This window comes from Ceratotherium simum, chromosome 24, assembly GCF_057802395.1.
Source record: "Ceratotherium simum simum isolate JZ-2026a chromosome 24, ASM5780239v1, whole genome shotgun sequence".
NCBI classification, from domain to species: Eukaryota; Metazoa; Chordata; class Mammalia; order Perissodactyla; family Rhinocerotidae; genus Ceratotherium; species Ceratotherium simum.
Window position 1 is genome coordinate 26,362,308 of NC_141923.1, and position 20,188 is coordinate 26,382,495.

Below are 20,188 nucleotides of genomic sequence, written 5' to 3' on the forward strand. Positions count from 1 at the left end.
ATGACTACTACATCTGGGTCCTGAAAGAACCTACAAGTATAGTTTTGTGCCATCTTTAAGGGATGTCAGGGACTAGAAATGAACCTATGTACAGTGATCCTAAAGGGGAAGAGAAATTAGAATCTAGAATCTGTAGACCATTAAACTTGATACAACTTCTCAGCAAAGTTCTAAAATATGTCACAGATGGTTTGTGAACACTTAGTAAAGAAAATAAGAGTTGCCAGGAGCCAGCATGGGCATACTAAAAACAGATTTGACAACCTAACTATTTTCTAATTGAGTCCTCTCTACTCTATCTGAACTGTCACTCTTAGGTTCTCACCATCTCTCATGTGAACTTCTGCAGAGGCCTCCTATTTGATCTGGTAAAATCCATCCTACCAACAGCTGTTGTAGAATTCCACCAAAAAAATACAAATTTGACCATGTAATTTCTTAGATTAAAATTCTTCATCACCTATGGGATAAAGGCCCTTCACAGTCTTCCATGCTGGACTGAAAGCTTCATGAGGGCCAGAACTTTATCTGCTTTAGTGTGTTATCTCCAGTACCTAGCATGGGGCCAGGCACCTGGTAGGAATTTGCTAAGTATTGAGTTAAATTTATGGGGCCTGTGTTTCTTGGCTCATCTCTCTGCACTCTTGCTGTACACACTGAACTGGCATCGTGTTTTATTTGTTTTACTAATATTTATTCTTTTTAAAATTTCTGTGAAATGCTTTTAAATACTTAAAATTTTTTTGTGTCTATAATACAGTATTGTTAATTATAGGGACAATATTGTACAGCAGATCTCTAGCACTTATCTTACATAATTGAGGCTTTATTCCTATTGATTAGCAACTCATCATTTCTGCCTCTTCCCAGTCCCTGGCATCTGCCATTCTACTCTGTTCTGTGAGTTTGACTATTTTAGATAACCTCATGTAAGTGGAATCATGCAATATGTGTCTTTCTATGCCTGGCTTATTTCACTTAGCATAATGTTCTCAAGGTTTGTCCACATTGTCACATATCGCAGGATTTCCTTCTTTTTAAAGAATATTATAATATTCCATTATGTGTGTGTGTGTGTATATATATATATATATACACGTATATATATACATACCACATTTTCTTTATCCATTCATCTGTCAATGGACATTTAGGTTGTTTTCACATCTTGACTAGCGCTGCAGTGAACATGGGAGTGCTAATTCTCTTCAAGATCCTGATTTAAATTCTTTTGGATAAATACCTAGAAGTGGAATTGGTAGATCATATGGTAGTTCTATTTTTAATTTTTTGAGGAATATCTATACTGTTTTCTATAGTGGCTGCACTATTTTACATTCCCACCTACAGTGTACGCCAACAATGTACAAGGGTTCCAATTTCTACAGATCCTCTCCACATCTTTTGTTTTTTTGATAATAGCCATCATTAACAGGTGTGAGGTGATAGCTCATTGTAGTTTTGATTTACATTTCCTGAGATTAGTGACATTGAGCATCTTTTCATATACTTGTCCATTTGTATGTCTTCTTTAGAGAAATGTCTATTCAAGTCTTTAGCCCATTTTTAAATTGGGTTATTGGGTTTCTTTTGCTGAGTTGTAGGAATTCCTTATATATTTTGGAAATTCACCCCTTATCTGACATATGGTTGGCAAATATTTTCTCTCATTCCATAGGTTTCACTCTGTTAATTGTTTCCTTTCCTATGCAGAAGCTTTTCAGTTCGATGTAGTCCACTTGTCTATTTTTGCTTTTGTTACCTGTGCTTTTTGGTGTCATATCCATAAAATCATCACTAAGGCCAGTGTCATGAAGCTTTTCCCCTATGTTTTCTTCTAGGAGTTTTACAGTTTCAGGTCTTATGTTTAAGTTTTTAATCCATTTTGAGTTGATTTTTGTATGGTGTGAGATAAGGGTCCAATTTCATTCTTTTGCATGTGGATATCCAGTTTTTCCAACACCATTTGTTGAAGAGACTATCCTTTCCCCATTGTGTATTCGTGGCACTCTGTCAAAGATCAGTTGACCATAATTGTGTGGATTGATTTCTGACCTCTTATTCTGTTTCATTAGTCTATATGTCTCTTTATGCCCATACTATACTGTTTTACTTACTGTAGCTTTGTAATATATTTTGAAATCAGGAAGTGTGATGTCTCCAGTTTTGTTCTTCTTTCATAAGATTGCTTTGACTATTCAGGGTCTTTTTGTGGTTCCATGTGAATTTTAGTATTTTTTTATTTCTGTAAAAAATGTTGTTGGAATTTTGATAGGGATTGCGTTGAATCTGTAGATTGCTTTGGATAATGTGGACATTTTAACAATATTAAGTTCCAATCTATGAACATGAAATGTCTTTCCATTTGTTTGCGGCTTCACTCATTTTTTTTCCATCAATGTTGTGTAGTTTTCTCTGTGGTATTTTTTTGTATCCTTGCTTTTGCTCATTCAATCCCCTCTCCCTGCAATGCCCTTTCCCACTTGACTTGGTCAAGTCCTACTCATTCTTTTTTTTTTTTAATTATTTATTTATTTATTTATTTTTTTCCCCCAAAGCCCCAGTAGATAGTTGTGTGTAATAGCTGCACATCTTTCTAGTTGCTGTATGTGGGACACAGCCTCAGCATGGCTGGAGAAGCGGTGCATCGGTGTGCGCCCGGGATCCGAACCCGGGCCGCCGGCAGCAGAGCGCGCGCACTTAACCGCTAAGCCACGGGGCCGGCCCCTACTCATTCTTTAAGATAGCTTGTCATCTCTTTTAGGAAACCTTTTTTGACACCTTTCTTCCCTAAATTAGTTAAGTACGCCCTGTGTTCCTATGATATCTAGTGCATAATTCTATTCTAAATAACACATTTATATTACAGTTGTCTCTTTATGAGTTTCTCTTCCTCAGTAACCTGAGCTCTTTGGCATAAATCATGTCTAATTTAACTATGTATTCCCAATGTGGAATACAGTACTTGGCACACAGCAGAGGCCCAGTAAAGACCTGTTGAATGAATTAGGCCAAGTCATTAACTCATGGTTCCCTTTTTGATGTGGTTGCTGTGTATATAGGATATTTTGATTTTGGCAAAATGTTTGGTGAAGTGATATCCGAAGGGCAGATTCAGTGGGCTGCTTCAAATGGATAAATATCGTTGTTGAGTGAATAAGGTAGATTAAGCAGTTTGTATGGTATCACCTCATGTTTTTAACCAAAAACAAAGCATGAAAGAGTTTGTTTTGACATGAATTATCAAAGGATTGTAAATTAAAACAGTAATGCCTTATCATGTTTTATCTATCAGATTGTCAAAGACTATAAGGAATAGGGTTAGTGAGAATGTGGGAAAATGGTCAACACTCGTTCACTGCTAGTAGAAGTGAAATTTGGAGAGAAATTGGGCAACGTGTATATGTATAAAAGTCTTAATGTGTAGACAAGGCATTTCAATTCTGAGGATTTGTCCTAAGGAAATAAAGTGAAAAGAGGTTATTATATGAAAAAAAAGCTCTAATGCATTAAAAAATGAGGAGTGCAAATTAAGATAGAGGTACTATTGCTCACATATCAAGTTCTGTCAATATTCAAAAACTTTGACAACATAATCTTGTGTAGAATTTGTGGAGAAGCAGGCACGCACCTATTCCTGATGAGAATGTAAAATGATACAATTTCTATAGAGAAGAATTTAGTCTAGAAATTCTACTACTAGGAATTTGTCCCAAAGACACCCTGGCAAAAATATGAAATATGCACAAGGCATTGTAGCACAATTTGTAATGCTAATAGCCTGGAAATAACCCAAATGTCCACTGGTAGGGACATCACTGTGGTGTACTGATGGTCTTCACAAGGTGCAGAAGAACATGTATTTGTTTCCTAAGAAAAGAGGTAAAATATGAGTAAATGCATATATATTTGCTTATATTTTCAAAAAGAAATAATGGAAGATTAAATTAAAAAGCTGATAAAAATAGTCGTCTATAGGAGAAGAGAAGTTAGACTTCTCTGAATATTCCCTTTTTTTATTTTAAAGATTTTATTTATTTATTTATTTTCCCCCCAAAGCCCCAGTAGATAGCTGTATGTCACAGCTGCACATCCTTCTAGTTGCTGTATGTGGGACGTGGCCTCAGCATGGCCGGAGAAGTGGTGCGTAGGTGCGCGCCCGGGATCCGAACCCGGGCCGCCAGCAGCGGAGCGCGCACCTAACCGCTAAGCCACGGGGCCGGCCCTGAATATTCCCTTTAAGAAAAAGTTTTGGCTTTGGAAACATGAACATGATTTATGTCAATATAAATGAATAAATAATAAATCCAAAAAAATCTCTAAAAATCAAAACAAAATGAAACAAATGAGCTTTGTGGCATAACCAGAAGTTGGTGGCAAGACCACATGTATAGTTATTAATTCAAGTAGTATTTCAAGTTTTAAAATAGTAAAATTTGGCAGAACATGTCCACTGGGATATATCATAGGTATAAAAAGAACTGCATGTAAATCTTAACCTCCAATTTAGTAACCATATTCTTAGTAATATTATTATTATTCTTTTACAACTATTATATTTATATTGTAGAGTAAAGCAAGTATGTATTTATGTGAATATTATTAGGATCTAAGATTTTCCACAAGAGACCAAGAAATATAAAAATAAAATTAAAGGTAGCTAAAAATCTCTGAATTGGATTTAATCTGAATTGGAAGTATTTGGATGAATTCATGATATGTGTATGTGTGTTTGTGTGTGTATGTATGTATGTGTGATATTTTACATAGATTGTAGTCTCTAAATACCTTTTATCATGAGAAAGAACCAGTACTCTTTAGAGAAATCGCTGATTCCAGATCTGGGGCAGGGCATTTATAAGATGAGCTTGGAACTTGTCTGTAAACAAGACTACTGGGGTCGTATTAAAAGGACACAGGAGCCAACTCTAAGGAGCTCCCACTGCCCAAGACTAGGAAAACTTGAAACACATAAAATATGTTAAAATCCACGTGTTTCTAACAATACTTCAAAAAATAAATAAATGGAGATTGCTGTGGTTCTTACTCTATTCTGACAATTGGGAAAGACTCAGTCCTTTATCCTGCCTCTCTTTTATGAATAATACTTCAGAGTAACCAAATAGTTGATGAGGGGAACTTATTTTTTTATACAAGAATTCTAACTAATAACTTTAGAAATTGCTAGAATTAGAAAAGTCCTTTTCTAGCCTTTAGCAAAATGATGGATCTATTTTAGACAATGATCATGAATGGCTGCTAAAGCCATTAGGTGAATTAGGCTGAAAACAAGAACCCAGTGATCAGTCTTTACATCATTAAAGTTGTGACCACCATAGATTATGTGCTTCCTGATGTGATACAGTAGGAATTACATGCACCATGTTTGCAGTATTCTTGTGAGAACAAAACTGAACCTGAATCTAAGCAAGCCTCTAGATCAACACTGTCCAGTGGAATTTTCTTTGATGATGAAAATGTTTCTGTGCTGTACGGTACAGTAGCCACTAGCAACTTGTGGCTGTTGAGTACTTGAAATGTAGCTAGTAACACCAAGGGACTGAATTTTACATTATACTTAATTTTTTTTTTTTTTTTTTTGGTGAGGAAGATTGGCTCTGGGCTAATATCCATGCCTATCTTCCTCTACTTTATATATGGGATGCCTACCACAGCCTGGCTTGATAAGCAGTGTGTAGGTCTGCGCCCAGGATCCAAGCCTGTGAACCCTGGGCCGCTGCTGGAATGGATCACACGAACTTAACCACTACGCCATCAGGCCGGCCCCTGTATTTAATTTTAATTAATTTAAATTTAGCCACATGTGCTGATCACTACAGTACTAGCCCAGCTCTAGATCTATGACCAGTTTACAGATAACATAGTGGATAGAAGAATCTGTTAAAGGGACATCATGAAAATGCAATCAGCCAAATTCAGAATGTGGGAAATCTGCGGGTCACATGATCTTTTAATTTTTATTTCAACAGATATATTGTATGAAAAACAATGGAGTGAAGATTGATAGAGATTAAGAGACTTAAGATACATATAAACTAAATTTAGTGTGTGAACCTTACTTGGATCTTGATTCAAACAAACCAGCTGTTAAAAAAACATCTGTGATGCAATTGGAGAAATTTCAGCATAGACTGGGTTTTAAATGATTTTAAGGAATTGCCAATTTTGTGGGAGTGATAGTGGTATTGTACCTATGTTGAAAGTCTTTTTCTTTAGAGATATGTTCTAAATGGATATAGTGTTGTCTGGGCTGTGCTTTAAATAATCCACTGTGTATGTGGTGGTGGAGCAGGGAGGTAGAGGATGGATGAAACAAGATGTGAGTAAGATGTTGTTGAGAAGATAGGTAACGGGAATTTGTTCCACTATTCTCTAATTTTGTGTATATTTAAAATTTTCTAAAATAAGGAAGTTTTTACATAGTAGTAATTAATATAATTAAAATATATAAAGACTAACAAGGGAATAATTTACTCAAAATTCAGAATAGGAGGACATATGATTGGGAAGGGGCATTACACAAGGGAGCTTTAAATTTTAATGTACTAATAATTAACCTAGTTAGGGAGTATGCAGGTATTGGTATTATTATTAACATTTTTAGCTCAGTGTCTGCTTTTCATGCAGTGTTTCATATGTATCATATATTTCACAATAAAAAGTAAAAAGAAAGAGAGCTTATTGTTAGGACAAAAAGCAGTCTTACAGAATCCAATTGCAGGAAGCACAGTTGGACCTCATGGGAATTAGAAAGTGGTCAGGTAGCCTCTCTGCATCTATTTTGCTCCTGGACCCCATGGTCCCTTGTTTCTTCTCTTTGCTTGTGTGCACCATTTTCCTGTCTCTGACAGTTGTCTTCTCTGCTTAGTCATCTGCTTTTATGTGGCCTATAAAGGCTTCTCCCAAATGGCAGGCTCAGTCCCTGACCCCACTAATGCTCTTCGGTCTGTTTTATTCTCGTATACCGTCTCCAGATGTTTGGGAAGAAAATTGGACTGATTTGGGCAGGTGTTCACCCAAAACCAATGAGCTATGGCCAGCACAGTATATCTTGGTCACAAGGTCTGCCCCTTCCAAGGCTGTGAACAGGCAAAGTTCTTAAGAAAAGGTTGTAGACAACTCTAATACAACATCATTGTCTATAAGGGTGAAAGATTTGAAACAACCTCTAGCTGTAACAATAGAGGCTTGGGGATTGGTCAAAGAAGTTATGGTATAGCCTATGGGATAGTCTGCAGCCATTTGTGAGGCTTGGGGATTGGTCAAAGAAGTTATGGTATAGCCTATGGGATAGTCTGCAGCCATTTGTGACAACATGGATGGACATTGAGGGTATAATGCAAAGTGAAATAAGTCAGAGGGAGAAGGTCAAATACCGTATGATTTCCTTCATTAAGTAGTAGATAATAACAACAATAAACAAACACATAGGGACAGAGATTGGATTGGTGGTTGCCGGGGGGGAGGGGGGGAGGGAGGGGGGTGAAGGGAATGGTTGGGTACATGTGTGTGGTGATGGGTTTTAGTTGGTGTTTTGGTGGTGAACATGATGTAATCTGTGCAGAAGTGGAGGTGTAGTGATGTACACCCGAAATTTTTACAATGTTGTAAACCAATGTTACTGCAATAAACAAAAAATTAAAAAAAAAAAAAAAGATTCTAGAAATAAGAATGCTACGATCAGAAAAAAAAAAAAATTATGATATAGCCCCATTTTTATTGACCCCGAAAAATGTTCATGAATAATGTTTGATAACATTTGGTGCATGTCCTTTCAGAAATATAAATAAATAAATAAATATATGTTTGTATTGAACCCTAGAATGAGTGGAAACTATGAAACATTAATGGAATAATTAATGAAAAACTGTGTTTTGGAGAATCCTGAGCTAGTGGGTATTACAACTGATCAACTTGTGGTACAGTATTGTCTGGTAGAACCTGTGGTCTCCATGCCTCACACAAAGTTGATGGCTGGGGATGGGAGAAAATATATAAATATATAGATGGATATGCATGTACATCTATGTATGTACGTACAGACACATATATATACATATGTAAGTATATATATAAATATATTTCTGAAAGGATATGCACCAAAATGTAAACAATGGTTATCTTTGGCTAGTGGGATTGTTGTGGTTTTTTGTGTTTTTTTGCTTATCTATATTTCCTGATTTTTCTACACTGAATAATGGATTATTTGTATATCAAAGTCCGGAAGGGTAAATGCAAAATGTTTTCTAATTTGTATTTAATTTGTTCTACAGTGAGCAAAGCATATGTTAGTGTAATTTCAAAAAGCTAATTTGAAATAAATCATATGGATATGTAAAGTCCTGCATTTAAGTTAAAAAGTCAATTATTTTCCAAAAATCTGTTTCAAAAATAGAGCATAGGAAAATCTGGGCTTGGAATAAGTTTATTTTTGTAAGCCCTGGACATCTTGATTGACTTACTTAGGCCAACAGGGTAAGTTTTCAGTTAAAAAAAAATTTAATGCCTGGTTAAGGTATTATGTCAAGAAATATTGTGTCCTTAGAGTTGTTGTCTCAGTGTACTCTGCATGGATTAGGACACATCTGACAAAGTTGTCCCTTTTAGCTCCTTACTTTAAATGGGACAAAGTGGGACAGCTAATTGGTCAGCATGGTCAGAAATCATCTTAGGGATGATTGGGAGAACTGAGATGGTCAGCCTGGGAAGGAACTTGCTGGAAATGTGATAGTAGGCTGTAAATATTTGAAAGGATATTGTGGAGGCGGAGTGATCAAAGAGCAGAATTTATTAGGAAGCAGATTTTACTTAGGTCAACATAGGGAAGAACTTCCTATTCTCATTATCCCTCTGTGAAAAGGGCATCTTCACAGAGTGGCAGAGACTGGAGAACATCTGACGACGGTCTTAGACTCAGTTCCTTTGTTGAGAGGTGTAAGAAATGCTCACTTCTTCTCCTGTGTTTCTCCTTGACTCTCACACGACTACCACACTCACAATACTTTTGACACCAGGTATGTGGGTTTTTTTCCCCCATACCAAGCAATTCTGTGACACCAGCTGGGTGTCCTACAATCTAACTCAATTCTGACACTCTACCTGGAGATAGCATCCAACCCCACAGGTTAAGGGCTCAGTCCTGCAGGTGTCCCCCCTCTACACACACACTTCAGAGGTCAATTGCTAGTAGTAGGTCCCCAGGTTGCCTACAACTTCTGTCCAACTTGGCTACAAATTGGAGGTTCCTATGCCTTCTCCTCCTTGAATTTGATTATTATTTTTTTTTTTTTTTGGTAAGGAAGGTTAGCCCTGAGCTAACATCTGTTGCCAGTCCTCCTCTTTTCGCTGAGGAAGATTGGCCCTGGGCTAACATCCATGCCCATCTTCCTCTACTTTATATATGGGATGCCCCCACAGCATGGCTTGATAAGTGGTGCGTATGTCCGTGCCTGGAATCCAAACCTGCGAATCCCGGGCTGCCAAAGCAGAGCGTGCAAACTTAACCACTACGCCACCAGCCAGCGCCAGGATTCGATTATTTTTTAGAACAGCTCACAGAACTCAGGGAAACACTTATTTACGTTTACCAGTTTATTAAAGGATACGGTAAAGGATACAGATGAACAGCCAGATGAAGAGATACGTAGATGAGGTCTGGGAGGGTATGGAGTGCAGGAGCTTCTGTCTCTGTGGAGTTGGGGTGCGTCACCCTCCTGGTATATGGATGTGTTCACCAATCTGGAACCTCTCCAAACCACATACTTCTGGGATTTTTATGGAGGCTTCATCATGTAGGAATGACCAGTCATTAACTCTATTTCCTGCCCCTCTCTCCTCTCTGGAGAATGGGAGGTGGAGCTGAAAATCATGCTTCTAATCATGGCTTGGTCCTTCTGGTGAGCAGCCCCCATCCAGGAGCCCAAGAGTCACCTCATTAGAACAAAAGACACTCCTGTCACCCACGAAATTCCCAGGGATTTAGGAACTCTGTGTCAGGATCCAGGGTCAAAAACCAATATTAGAGGGCTGGCCCCGTGGCTTAGCGGTTAAGTGTGCGCGCTCCGCTGCTGGCGGCCCGGGTTCGGATCCCGGGCACACACCGACGTACCGCTTCTCCGGCTATGCTGAGGCCTCGTCCCACATACATCAACTAGAAGGATGTGCAGCTATGACATACAACTATCTACTGGGGCTTTGGGGGGAAAACAATAAATAAAAATAAAATCTTTAAAAAAAAAAAAAGACAATATTAGAGCAAAAGATGCTTGTAGTGCTCTTATCACTTAGGAAATTATAAGGGTTTTGGGAGTTCTGTGCCAGGAACTGGGGGCAGAGACTAATATATATATTGTCTATTATCTCACAAGAGGAAAATTGGGTGGCATAAGCTATAAGGTTGCTCTACCTATGAGAGTGTGAATTGATGAAAAAGATCTCATTCACACACATAAAAAGAGACTAGATTAAAGCTGGATCACAGATATTTGCCTGTCAGTTGCACTTTTATGTTGCTACTAAACTCTGAAACCTTCATTGTTTGAGGTTGTATTTTGTATTGAGAAGTCGACTCGGGGCTTCAGTTTCTTGCTATCTTAACTAGAGGAGGTTAAACCAGGGGTTATCTAAATACACTGAACCGTATGCTTTTCTGAGTGCTCAAGGAAAGGCCAAGCAAATAAATGGTGAAACTTAGTTAAGAGCATGAGAGCCTGAGTTTGAATCCTGTGTCTATATTTTAGTTTCCTGACCTGCAAAATGGCTATGAAAATATCAGCCATGGGCTTGTTGTGAGCTTGGGAACATGGTCTTCATTATGCGTCTCACCTATGTACTCCTTGAGGGCACCTAACATTTATTCAAGAAGTCATTGATGAATGAGTGAGTGAGAAAATGAATGAAATTAGAAGAATCCTTTACCTGACCCTGGATACAGTGATGTGAGCTTATTGAATCTACAGGTGGCACTCTGTACTTTGACACTGAATCCCAGTTCATCTCATCCTGCTTCCCACTCTGCCCGCTATGTTCTGCCTAATTTAACCATTTGCTTTTTGAGAAATGTGATTCTTGAATTAGGATTAATTCTGTGGGGACTTGTTTTATAAAATTATTTTTTTATGTATCAGTTATGATTGTCTGAAAAGACTTGGATGTGATGACTTGAATAATTTATGTACGGGGCCTCCCAGAGTATAAAGTTTATGCCCAGAATATTTTTAAAAAGAGAAAGTTGGTTGAAACTGCCAGGTTTTTTTTAAAGATACAAGGTAATTATGATTGTATTCCCTCTCAGATATTGAATTTTTCTTCCCATGATTTTCTAGATAATGAAGATCTGGAAAACACTAAGGTCACCTCTCCAGTGGCTTCTGCCTCTGATCCAGAACCCAATTCCTCACCCTACAGGTAGGGACAGCAACTACTTTAGATAAAATGCTTTTAGAGGTTTTATCTTCTGAAATCAGGAATTAATGAATTAAGAAGTGGACAGCGACTTTAAGGGAGAAGACAAGTTGAAGTGAAGGGTATGGATGATTTTGTTATTAATTAATCAATCCTTTAAGTGTGTTTAAGGGCACTATCAGACCTATTTCAGGTTATAAAATTTTATTTTACTCTTAGAGAATAAAACTGTAACAAATCGTGTACTGTCTTAATTTATCTTCTCCTGAAGACCAGGTTCAAATGTTAAGACATTTAAAGTGGAGCCCAGTTGGACTTGCAAGAGAAAGTGTCTGGTTTCTACCCATAAAGTGCATATACACACACACACACACTTAGACACACACGTGATTGGAGGTAGTTTTTTATTGTGTCATTTTCAGATTAATCCATTATGATTACCTTCAGGTTGTCATTCTTGATTTCCTTCTCATCCATCTCATCCACCCACCATCACTGATACCAAGTGTGTAACAGAAAGGGAACAGTTGTACTGAGCCCTAGAATGAGTGCAAACCACAAACCATTAATGGAATAATTAATGAAAAACTGTATTTTGGAGAACCCTAAACAAGTGGGTATTATAGCCCAACTGATTAACTCATGGTACAGTATTGTCCAGTAGAACCTGCAGTCTCCATGCCCCACACAAAGTTGATGGCTGGGGGTAGGAGGGAGTGTTGAGATATTTTTAAAATCTGTTACTTCTTGAATTCTATTTAGAAGTTCTTTCTTTGTACCTTTATATTTGGAATAAAGCTTTTCCCCCAGAATTCAAATGATGGAAGATAATAATGATTAATATAATTATAATATAGTTGCTAATAATAATATAACAGCGATACTTTATTGGATGTTTCTCTGTAATAATGATAAAATAGTTACTTTTTATCAAATATTTCTATTTGCTCAATACTATACTAGGTGTTAAAATGTATTATCTCATTTTCCTCATAACAACCCTAATGAAATAAATATACCTGTTTTTTTTTTAAGATGAGGGAAATCAAATACTGAATCCAATAATTTGCCCAAGGTCACACAGCTTTAGGTTTGTGATAAGCTCTAAAGCTTATTCTCATAAGTAGCGATAGAAAGGTTTTGAGTTCTATGCTTAGAGCTACTGGGCTATTATATATAACAATCCTTTTAGAAGACACAGCCTCCCCAAGGCTTTGATTTTTTGAGATAATTCATGTTCTCATCAAATCCCCTGAGAAGAACTCCTTTCCATCTTCCTGCCACCACCCTTTTTCTGCACAGATTGATTTGAAGGATCCTTGGGGGATGGGTTTTGGCACAGAACTGTTTTTTCCTCCTAAGAGTGAATAAATTTTTGAGTGAGGAACATAGGACATTCTTAGACAAAAGGAGATTTAAAGTTTTGTTTCTGAAATCTAATGTGAAGAAAAAAATCCAGTGAGCGTGGTGGCTAATGTGTTGTGTTTGTGTTTTGCATATATTGGAAATGGAAACAGCACAGCTCTCTATCTCTTCTAGTGAGGCTGGCCGGCTGGCCAGGCTCTCCCCTCCATTTGGGATGGCCTCCCTTGTCCAGGTCAGCACAAACCAGAAGGCTCACAGTGGAAGTTTTTCCTTTACGTGGTTTATCGTCGGCATCAAGTGATTTGCAGTTGATGTTTCCCAAAATATCTTTCATTATTTCTTCGGAGCATAAAATGCTAATGTGAATATTAAATTTATGTGGCTCTTGCATGTTCTGTTTAAAGTATTATTTTTTATATGTGAACCGTATTGCACAAAATCAAAGAAGAGACTAAATTTTAGATGCCATATACAGTAAGGTCAGGCTAATAGTTCAGATTAACTGTTGTATTCTCACATTCCAAATATTCCTCTTTTGTTCCCAAACAAAAATTAACTTATTCATTTGTTCATTCAACAAATATTTATTGAGTGTCTACTATGTATTCATTTAACAGCTATTTGTTGAGAGCCTAATGTGTACCTGGCAATATTCTAGGGACTGAAGATACCATAAATGAACAGACAGTCCAAGTCCCTGGTCTCATGGAGCTTATATTCTAATGGGGGAGGCAGACAGAAAACAAGTATAAATCATATTTCATAGAACCTAAGTTGCCATCAACTGTAAGATGTACTGTTATTTTCTGTGCCACCAAGAAAGGAAAAAAAGGCCAAGACAGAGAGTCTAATAGGAGACTCCCCTTATGGAGCTGGGACACCAAAAGCCTGCACCTTGAGTGGAAAGATAAACAAGGAAAAAAAATCCCTGCACACAGAAAAGGACAGCAAGGAAATTTGAATGTCTCAACCTTGGCAAAGTGTAAGAGGAGGAAAGAATATCTCCCCTGAGAATATGAACCACAAATCTGTAGTCACCAGTTTGTTGTCTAAAGTCACTCTGCCAGTGTTGTCTAAACAAAACCCTTAAACAGAACTTAATTTCAAGTTGACCTAGTTGGTAGCCCTCCTGAGTACTGGCAGAAGCAAATACGAATCTCCTGGGGAAAGAATCGATGTCAGTCCAGTTCTGTGGCAGTTTTAAAACACCACCAATTTTAACATAACTGAAATCCCACATTTCAGTTGTATTAAAATCTGAAAACAGATATGCATCTTGCAATCAACAAAATATGGCACATAATATGTCAGGCAGTAAGAGCACAGTGAAGAGAAGTGAAGCGGGGTAAGAGTGTAAAGAGTGACGGGGCCAGGCAGGGTGAGCTGTTTTATATACGGATGTCTGGGAAACCTCCCCGAAGGTGACGGCTGAGCAGAACCCTGAAGGAAGGAAGCCATGAGGTAACTAGGGGAAGAGGATTCTAGGCAGAAGTGACAGCAGGTGCAAAAACCCTCCAGTGGAGAGTGCTTGAGGTGTCTGAGGACTCTCAGAGATTCAAGAAGCCATTGTAACTGGAGTGGACTGGGCAAGGCGAGATGAGGTCATTCTAGGAGATGGGGTTGGAGTGCAAAGGACCTTAGCGTTCCATGTGACAGGCTTGGCTGTGGATGCTGTGCAGAGGGAGGAAGACGCAGTCCTTGCCATCAAGCTCATCTTCTTTTTTTTTTTTTTATAATTTTATTTATTTATTTTTTCCCCCAAAGCCCCAGTAGATAGTTGTATGTCATAGCTGCACATCCTTCTAGTTGTTGTAGGTGGAACGCGGCCTCAGCATGGCCGGACAAGCGGTGTGTGGGTGCACGCCTGGGATCCGAACCTGGGCCGCCAGCAGCGGAGCGCACACACTTAACCACTAAGCCACAGGGCCGGCCCAAGCTCATCTTCTAATAGAGGAGACAGATAATAATAGTGTCAAGAAACAAAAATGGACTGTAAATTTCTGAGTTTGAGGGTAAATATGCTCACAGCCTAGACCAATTTACAATTTACTCAGGATTACCCAAGCAAACCCATACAAATCAACAGTATCCCACAGCTCTGATTTTCATAGTAACTGCCTCTTGTTTGTTCTGAGTGGCTTGGATATTCCAAAAGTTGGCTCTGTTTTATCTGAAGAAGAGGTAATTTATAGACTTGGAGTGAGAAAGAAAGAAACTAATAAAGACCAAAATAAGCCCTCTGTTTCCCCTGTGGTTTATAGGACTGTTTCCAGTCATTCATTCAACTTTTCTGAGGAAACGATGCCCTAAAGCAGTGGTTCTCAAACCTCAAATTCTTTTTTTTTTTTTTTTTTTGGTGAGGAAGACCAGCCCTGAGCTAACATCGATGCCAAGCCTCCTCTTTTTGCTGAGGAAGATTGGCCCTGGGCTAACATGCGTGCCCATCTTCCTCTACTTTATATGGGATGCCGCCACAGCATGGCTTAACAAGTAGTGCCTCGGTGCGCTCCCGGGATCTGAACCGGTGAACCCCAGGCCGCCGCAGCAGAGCGCACGCGCTTAACCACTTGCGCCACTGGGCCCGCCCCCTCAAACCTTTACATTCTTGAAAATTATTGAGGACCCCAAAGAATTTTTGTTTATGTGGATTATATCTATCAATGTTTACTATATTAGAAATTAGAACTGAAAAATTAAAAAATAGTTATTGGTTCATTTAAAATAACAATAATGAACTTATTACATGTTAATATAAATAATATTTTTAATGAAAAATAACTATTTTCAAAAGCAAAAATAATTTAGTGAGAAGAGAGATGTTGTAAATCTCTTTAAGGTCTGGCTTAACAAAAGACAGTTGGATTCTCAGATCTGCTTCTGCATTCATTCTGTTGTGATATCCCACGTCATGTAGTCTCTGGAAAACTCCACTGTATGCTCTTGAAAAGATGAGAAGGGAAAAAGGCAGATCGTATTTTAGAGTTATTATGAAAAAGTTTTGACTTCACCGGCTCCGCTGAAAGAGTCTTAAGGACCCCAGGGGTCCCTGGACCCTACTTTGATGACTGCTGCTCTAAAAAATCCATGCCACCTTTTGTTGTTTCCAAGAGGCCTGGGGTATTGTGCTACAGCCCTGCCACTTAACTCACTTCTAGTCTCTCTGGAAGCCAGGGGAAATGGAAGAGAGCATAAATTATTCCCTTGCTTCTTTAAAACCAACTGTTCAAATAGTTGTCTTTTAAGTCATTGAAACAGTAGATTAATGTGCTTAAAAAAGGAAAGAAAGTGATTACCTTTTTTTATTACCCAGTGAACTGGATATGATATGGATATCAGTGATAGGGTATGAAATGGAAATACTGAGAGACTTTGCACTACGATAATCAGTGTGTACTTCCTTTGTTTTCGTGATCAATTTCTGGCTTAGGCCTCCTTCGTTTGCTTCTGACCAGTGGCTTTATGTGTAGAACAGAACTGGGATTCTAACTCTTCCTTTTCTGAAATTCTGTGTAGAGCAAATGGCATGGGTCCCAGAGTGAGGAATAAAACCAGACCTGCAGTCCATCTCATGACTGAGCTGTGTGTTTACCGTGGTTCTTGGAGCCTGGGACCTGGCTTTCTTAGTCTTTGGGCCCTCACATGCTGTCATCACTTTACTGTGGGCCAGTTCAGCCCCGGGCAGAGATCAGCTAAAGTGACAGTAGACCTAAGTGCCAGAGTAAAGCAGGGGTTGTAGGTGGTGTCTTTTGAAGGTTGTTTTATTTCTGAGTTTCTCCAGGACTACTGTGCCTTTTAAAAGAGTGCTTGCATTGACATGCTCTCTTCCTCTGAGAGGCTACAGACGGTATCCCCGGGGAGTGAGGATGCCCCGGAAGATCTGCGGAAAGCAGCTGGAGCCTTGGAGGCTCCGGCCTTGGTGGAACGGGAACTGCAGCCTACAGACCAGGCCCGGGTCCTCAACAAGGTAAGGAGCACATTTTCACGCTCTCTTTGAAAAGGAGGAGTTTGTGGCCCCAGAATTTAGATATGTACGGATAGGTTGGAATTAGAAAGCACTGTGAGGGTGGCTCACAGAATTCTCTTTGCTCTTTTAGGGCATCTCATCTTTAATTATTTGGAGAATGGTTATGTGTATCTTCCACAGAGCCCATCACCTATTCAAAAAATGAAATGTTAGGATGAATGTTTACATGTTATCTAAAATCCTCTTGTTGTAAGGAGCCGTAAACCATTGGACTGTGTTTTACCCTCACTTTTTTTGTGGTAGATCTATTCAGTATTTATGGTAAAGATGCCATAGAAGTAGTATGGATAGCAGTGTTCCTCTTGCCATGGAGGAATGAGTTGTTTGTATCATTATTAACATAAAATAACAAATGGTATTAGTATCAATAAAGACAACATCAAACATTATAATTACATTTGTATAATGCTTTATAGTTTACAAAGCATTTTTATCCACAATACTTTATCTACTCCTGAGAACAACCCTATAGCTAGGTACCATTATGTCCCCGTTTTACAGATGAGGAAACTGAGGCTAAGAGCTGTTAGTGACTTTACTAAGGCTATGCAGCTAATAAGTTGCAAGTTAAATTCTTTGTTTAGCCTTCTAGAAAAGGAAAGATTCATTCAAGCAAGTTAGCCACAGTGTGATTCACCTCATTTAGCAGTGGAGATAAGAACTGAAGGACTGGGGCCGGCCCGGTGGCGTAGCGGTTAAATTAGCACGTTCTACTTCGGTGGCCAGGGGTCTGCTGGTTTGGATCCTGGGCACAGACCTACTCACTGCTCATCAAGTCATGCTGAGAGGGTGTCCCACATAGAAGAGCTACAACTCTACAACTATGGTACACAACTACGTGCTGGGGCGTTGGGGAGAAAAAAGAAAAAAAGGAAGATTGGCAACATGTTAGTACAAGGCCAATCTTCCTCAAAAAAAAGAAGAGCTGAAGGACTTATTCTCCAGAAACAGATAATTATGAGAGTACAGTCTGGGAGGATGACAAAATTTGTTTATTATTTCTTGCAGATATAATTCTGGTTTCTGAACTGGACTGCTGTCTCACTGATGCACTCTCCCATGTTGGCAGTAGGCGAACATTTCTTCTTGAATTGCCTGCTGACTGCTGGGAGAAGGAGCGAGACATTAAAGCATAAGAGCGTAAAATGGGAACACTAATCCGAGTGATTTGAAGTGAAAGCCACTAGGGAGAGACTGCAGGCTCCTGCCATGGGATAGCAAGGGCTTTGAGTATCAAGTGACATTTTTACTCTTCCTTGCAGGTTAGATGTCTGGCAGCAAATATATTCTTTAAATGCGAATCCTGGGGCTGGTCTAAGGGGAAATTGTAATTATTTTTAGAACACTGTTAGTGGATGAGACAACCTATAGGATGAGACATCCAAGGTGTGCCATGGATGAGAGAGAGGAGACAGAGACAGAGAATATAAACCAGATTCTCTCTGCAGTGCTGTAGTGGATTGATTGGCAATGATCTGGAAGTGACCTTTGAATGGGAATTGTAGCAGAAGGATGTGTGGCAGAGTGGGAGCTGAGCTAACCCTGGGTGCAAGAGCTGTCATGAGAGGAGCTGCAGGAAGGTACTGTGCCAGCCGAGGCGAGACCAAGGCGTGGCCTAGAAATGCTGTTGATGCAAAAGTCAGTAGCAAACTTTGAGGATGTTTGTGGGCAAGGATTTTATAAAGGGTCTGGAGTGGGAAAGTTGCAAATGGTAGGCGAGAACAAGGAAGAATCTTTAGACTAGGTAACATTTTGGTGTCATTAAAAGAAAATTAGTAGAATTTATTAGCAACCTCTACCTACAGGAAAGAGAAGGAATGTTGAAGAGCACATTAGGCTTTGAGTTGGGAGAGTGGAGGTAATAGGTCAAGAGTGGGCAGCTTTCATTTGGAAAGACGCTAATTAGAATCTGCCACTCTAACATGTCCTTTAACCAGAATTCTGTTGTGCAGATGGCCGAGTACCAGGTTCCACAAAGGTCTGGGGACATCGTTATGATCCAGTCTGAGCACACGGGAGCTATAGATATTCTTTCAGCTGATTTGGAATCTGCAGATCTTCTGGGGGACCACAGGAAAGGTGAGACCTTCGGGAGTGTGGAAGGTGGTTTTTTGGTTCCCAGAGGGTGCTTAAAGAAAGGCAGGCAGACAGATAGAAGGACAGAAAGAAAGTGACTTGTGAAAGGAAGTCAAAGAAGCCAGTAGAAAGAATGTCTTTGACTGTGACAACCTCCCTAAGCAAAATGCCAGGTGTGGCAGCATTTCCTCTTGGTTTCTCAATAGTAAGCTGCCTGTCCTTTCAGTCTCCCCACCTCTGATGGCTCCTCCGTGCATCTGGACCTTTGCCAAGATGAAGGAATTCAAAAGCAAGCTGGGCAAAGAGAAGAACAGCCGTCTGGTGGTGAAGCGGGGTGAGGTGGTGACCATCCGAGTTCCTACCCACCCAGAGGGGAAGCGTGTCTGCTGGGAGTTTGCGACCGATGACTATGACATTGGCTTTGGAGTTTATTTTGACTGGACCCCTGTAACCAGCACTGACATAACTGTGCAGGTCAGTGATTCCAGTGAGGATGAAGATGAAGATGAGGAAGAGGACGAGGAGATTGAAGGTAAATTTAATTTTAACCTAATTTGCAGTTTCCTTTTCTGGCTCAACCTAATTTCTAGTGGTCACTTCCTGTGTTGTACCCGTCCTCCTCTTCCTTAGAACGAAGGTGAGGAATCCCTTTCAGCATTGCAAGCTGAGTTGAGTGATGCAGGCCAAAGTCAGACCCTCAAAGAACCTTTGGGTGGGGTTGGTATGGATTCTTTTCCTTTTAATCAGTACCTGCTGTTTCTCCAACATCTCCTGGGGGACGGGGATAGGCTGGGGGCAGCGAAAGGGGTGGGTCAGTGCTGCTGTATGAGAGGCAGTGTTTTTCAGATCACATATAAACCTGAGATTGTTTTACATTTCTCTCTTAGTTTTGAGATATTTACATTTATTCATGGTCTGGAGCCAAACGGGGTGATTACAATTTGCTAAATGTACCCGTTCTCAAACTGTCACAGCCGGATGACTACTGTTTACTTCTTTATTTCATGCCTAGAGCAGTTTCAAAAGTAGTCTCTGTGCTCCGGGCCAGTTGTTACTTTCAGTGCCTACTCAGGAGGCCCCTGAGACTTTTTTTTTTTGTAATATAAGAGTAGGTTCTAAGCACTGGCCTTATTTCTTGATTTTCTTGTATAATCTTAAAGTCAATCCCTTAACTTGCTTGTACATGAAAATGCAAGTCTGCAGGGAAATCTTCAGGTACTTGGGGAAGAGAACCTCAGATCTTGTTTGCTGCTCTTCAGGAGGCCAAGTGGAAGTTCTAGGTCACTATGCAGAGTGTGT

General features: G+C 39.4%; 1 protein-coding gene across 1 annotated transcript in view; it reads left to right on the plus strand.

Annotated features, from left to right (window-relative positions):
• TMED8 (transmembrane p24 trafficking protein family member 8) overlaps positions 1 to 20,188 on the plus strand; it is a 39,317-nt gene that overhangs the window by 10,792 nt on the left and 8,337 nt on the right. The window contains exons 2-5 of the mRNA XM_087448135.1: positions 11,346 to 11,427; positions 16,624 to 16,753; positions 18,766 to 18,892; positions 19,116 to 19,421. Of these exons, the coding sequence (XP_087304261.1) occupies positions 11,346 to 11,427; positions 16,624 to 16,753; positions 18,766 to 18,892; positions 19,116 to 19,421 (645 nt within the window). The remainder of the gene's footprint in view (positions 1 to 11,345; positions 11,428 to 16,623; positions 16,754 to 18,765; positions 18,893 to 19,115; positions 19,422 to 20,188) is intronic.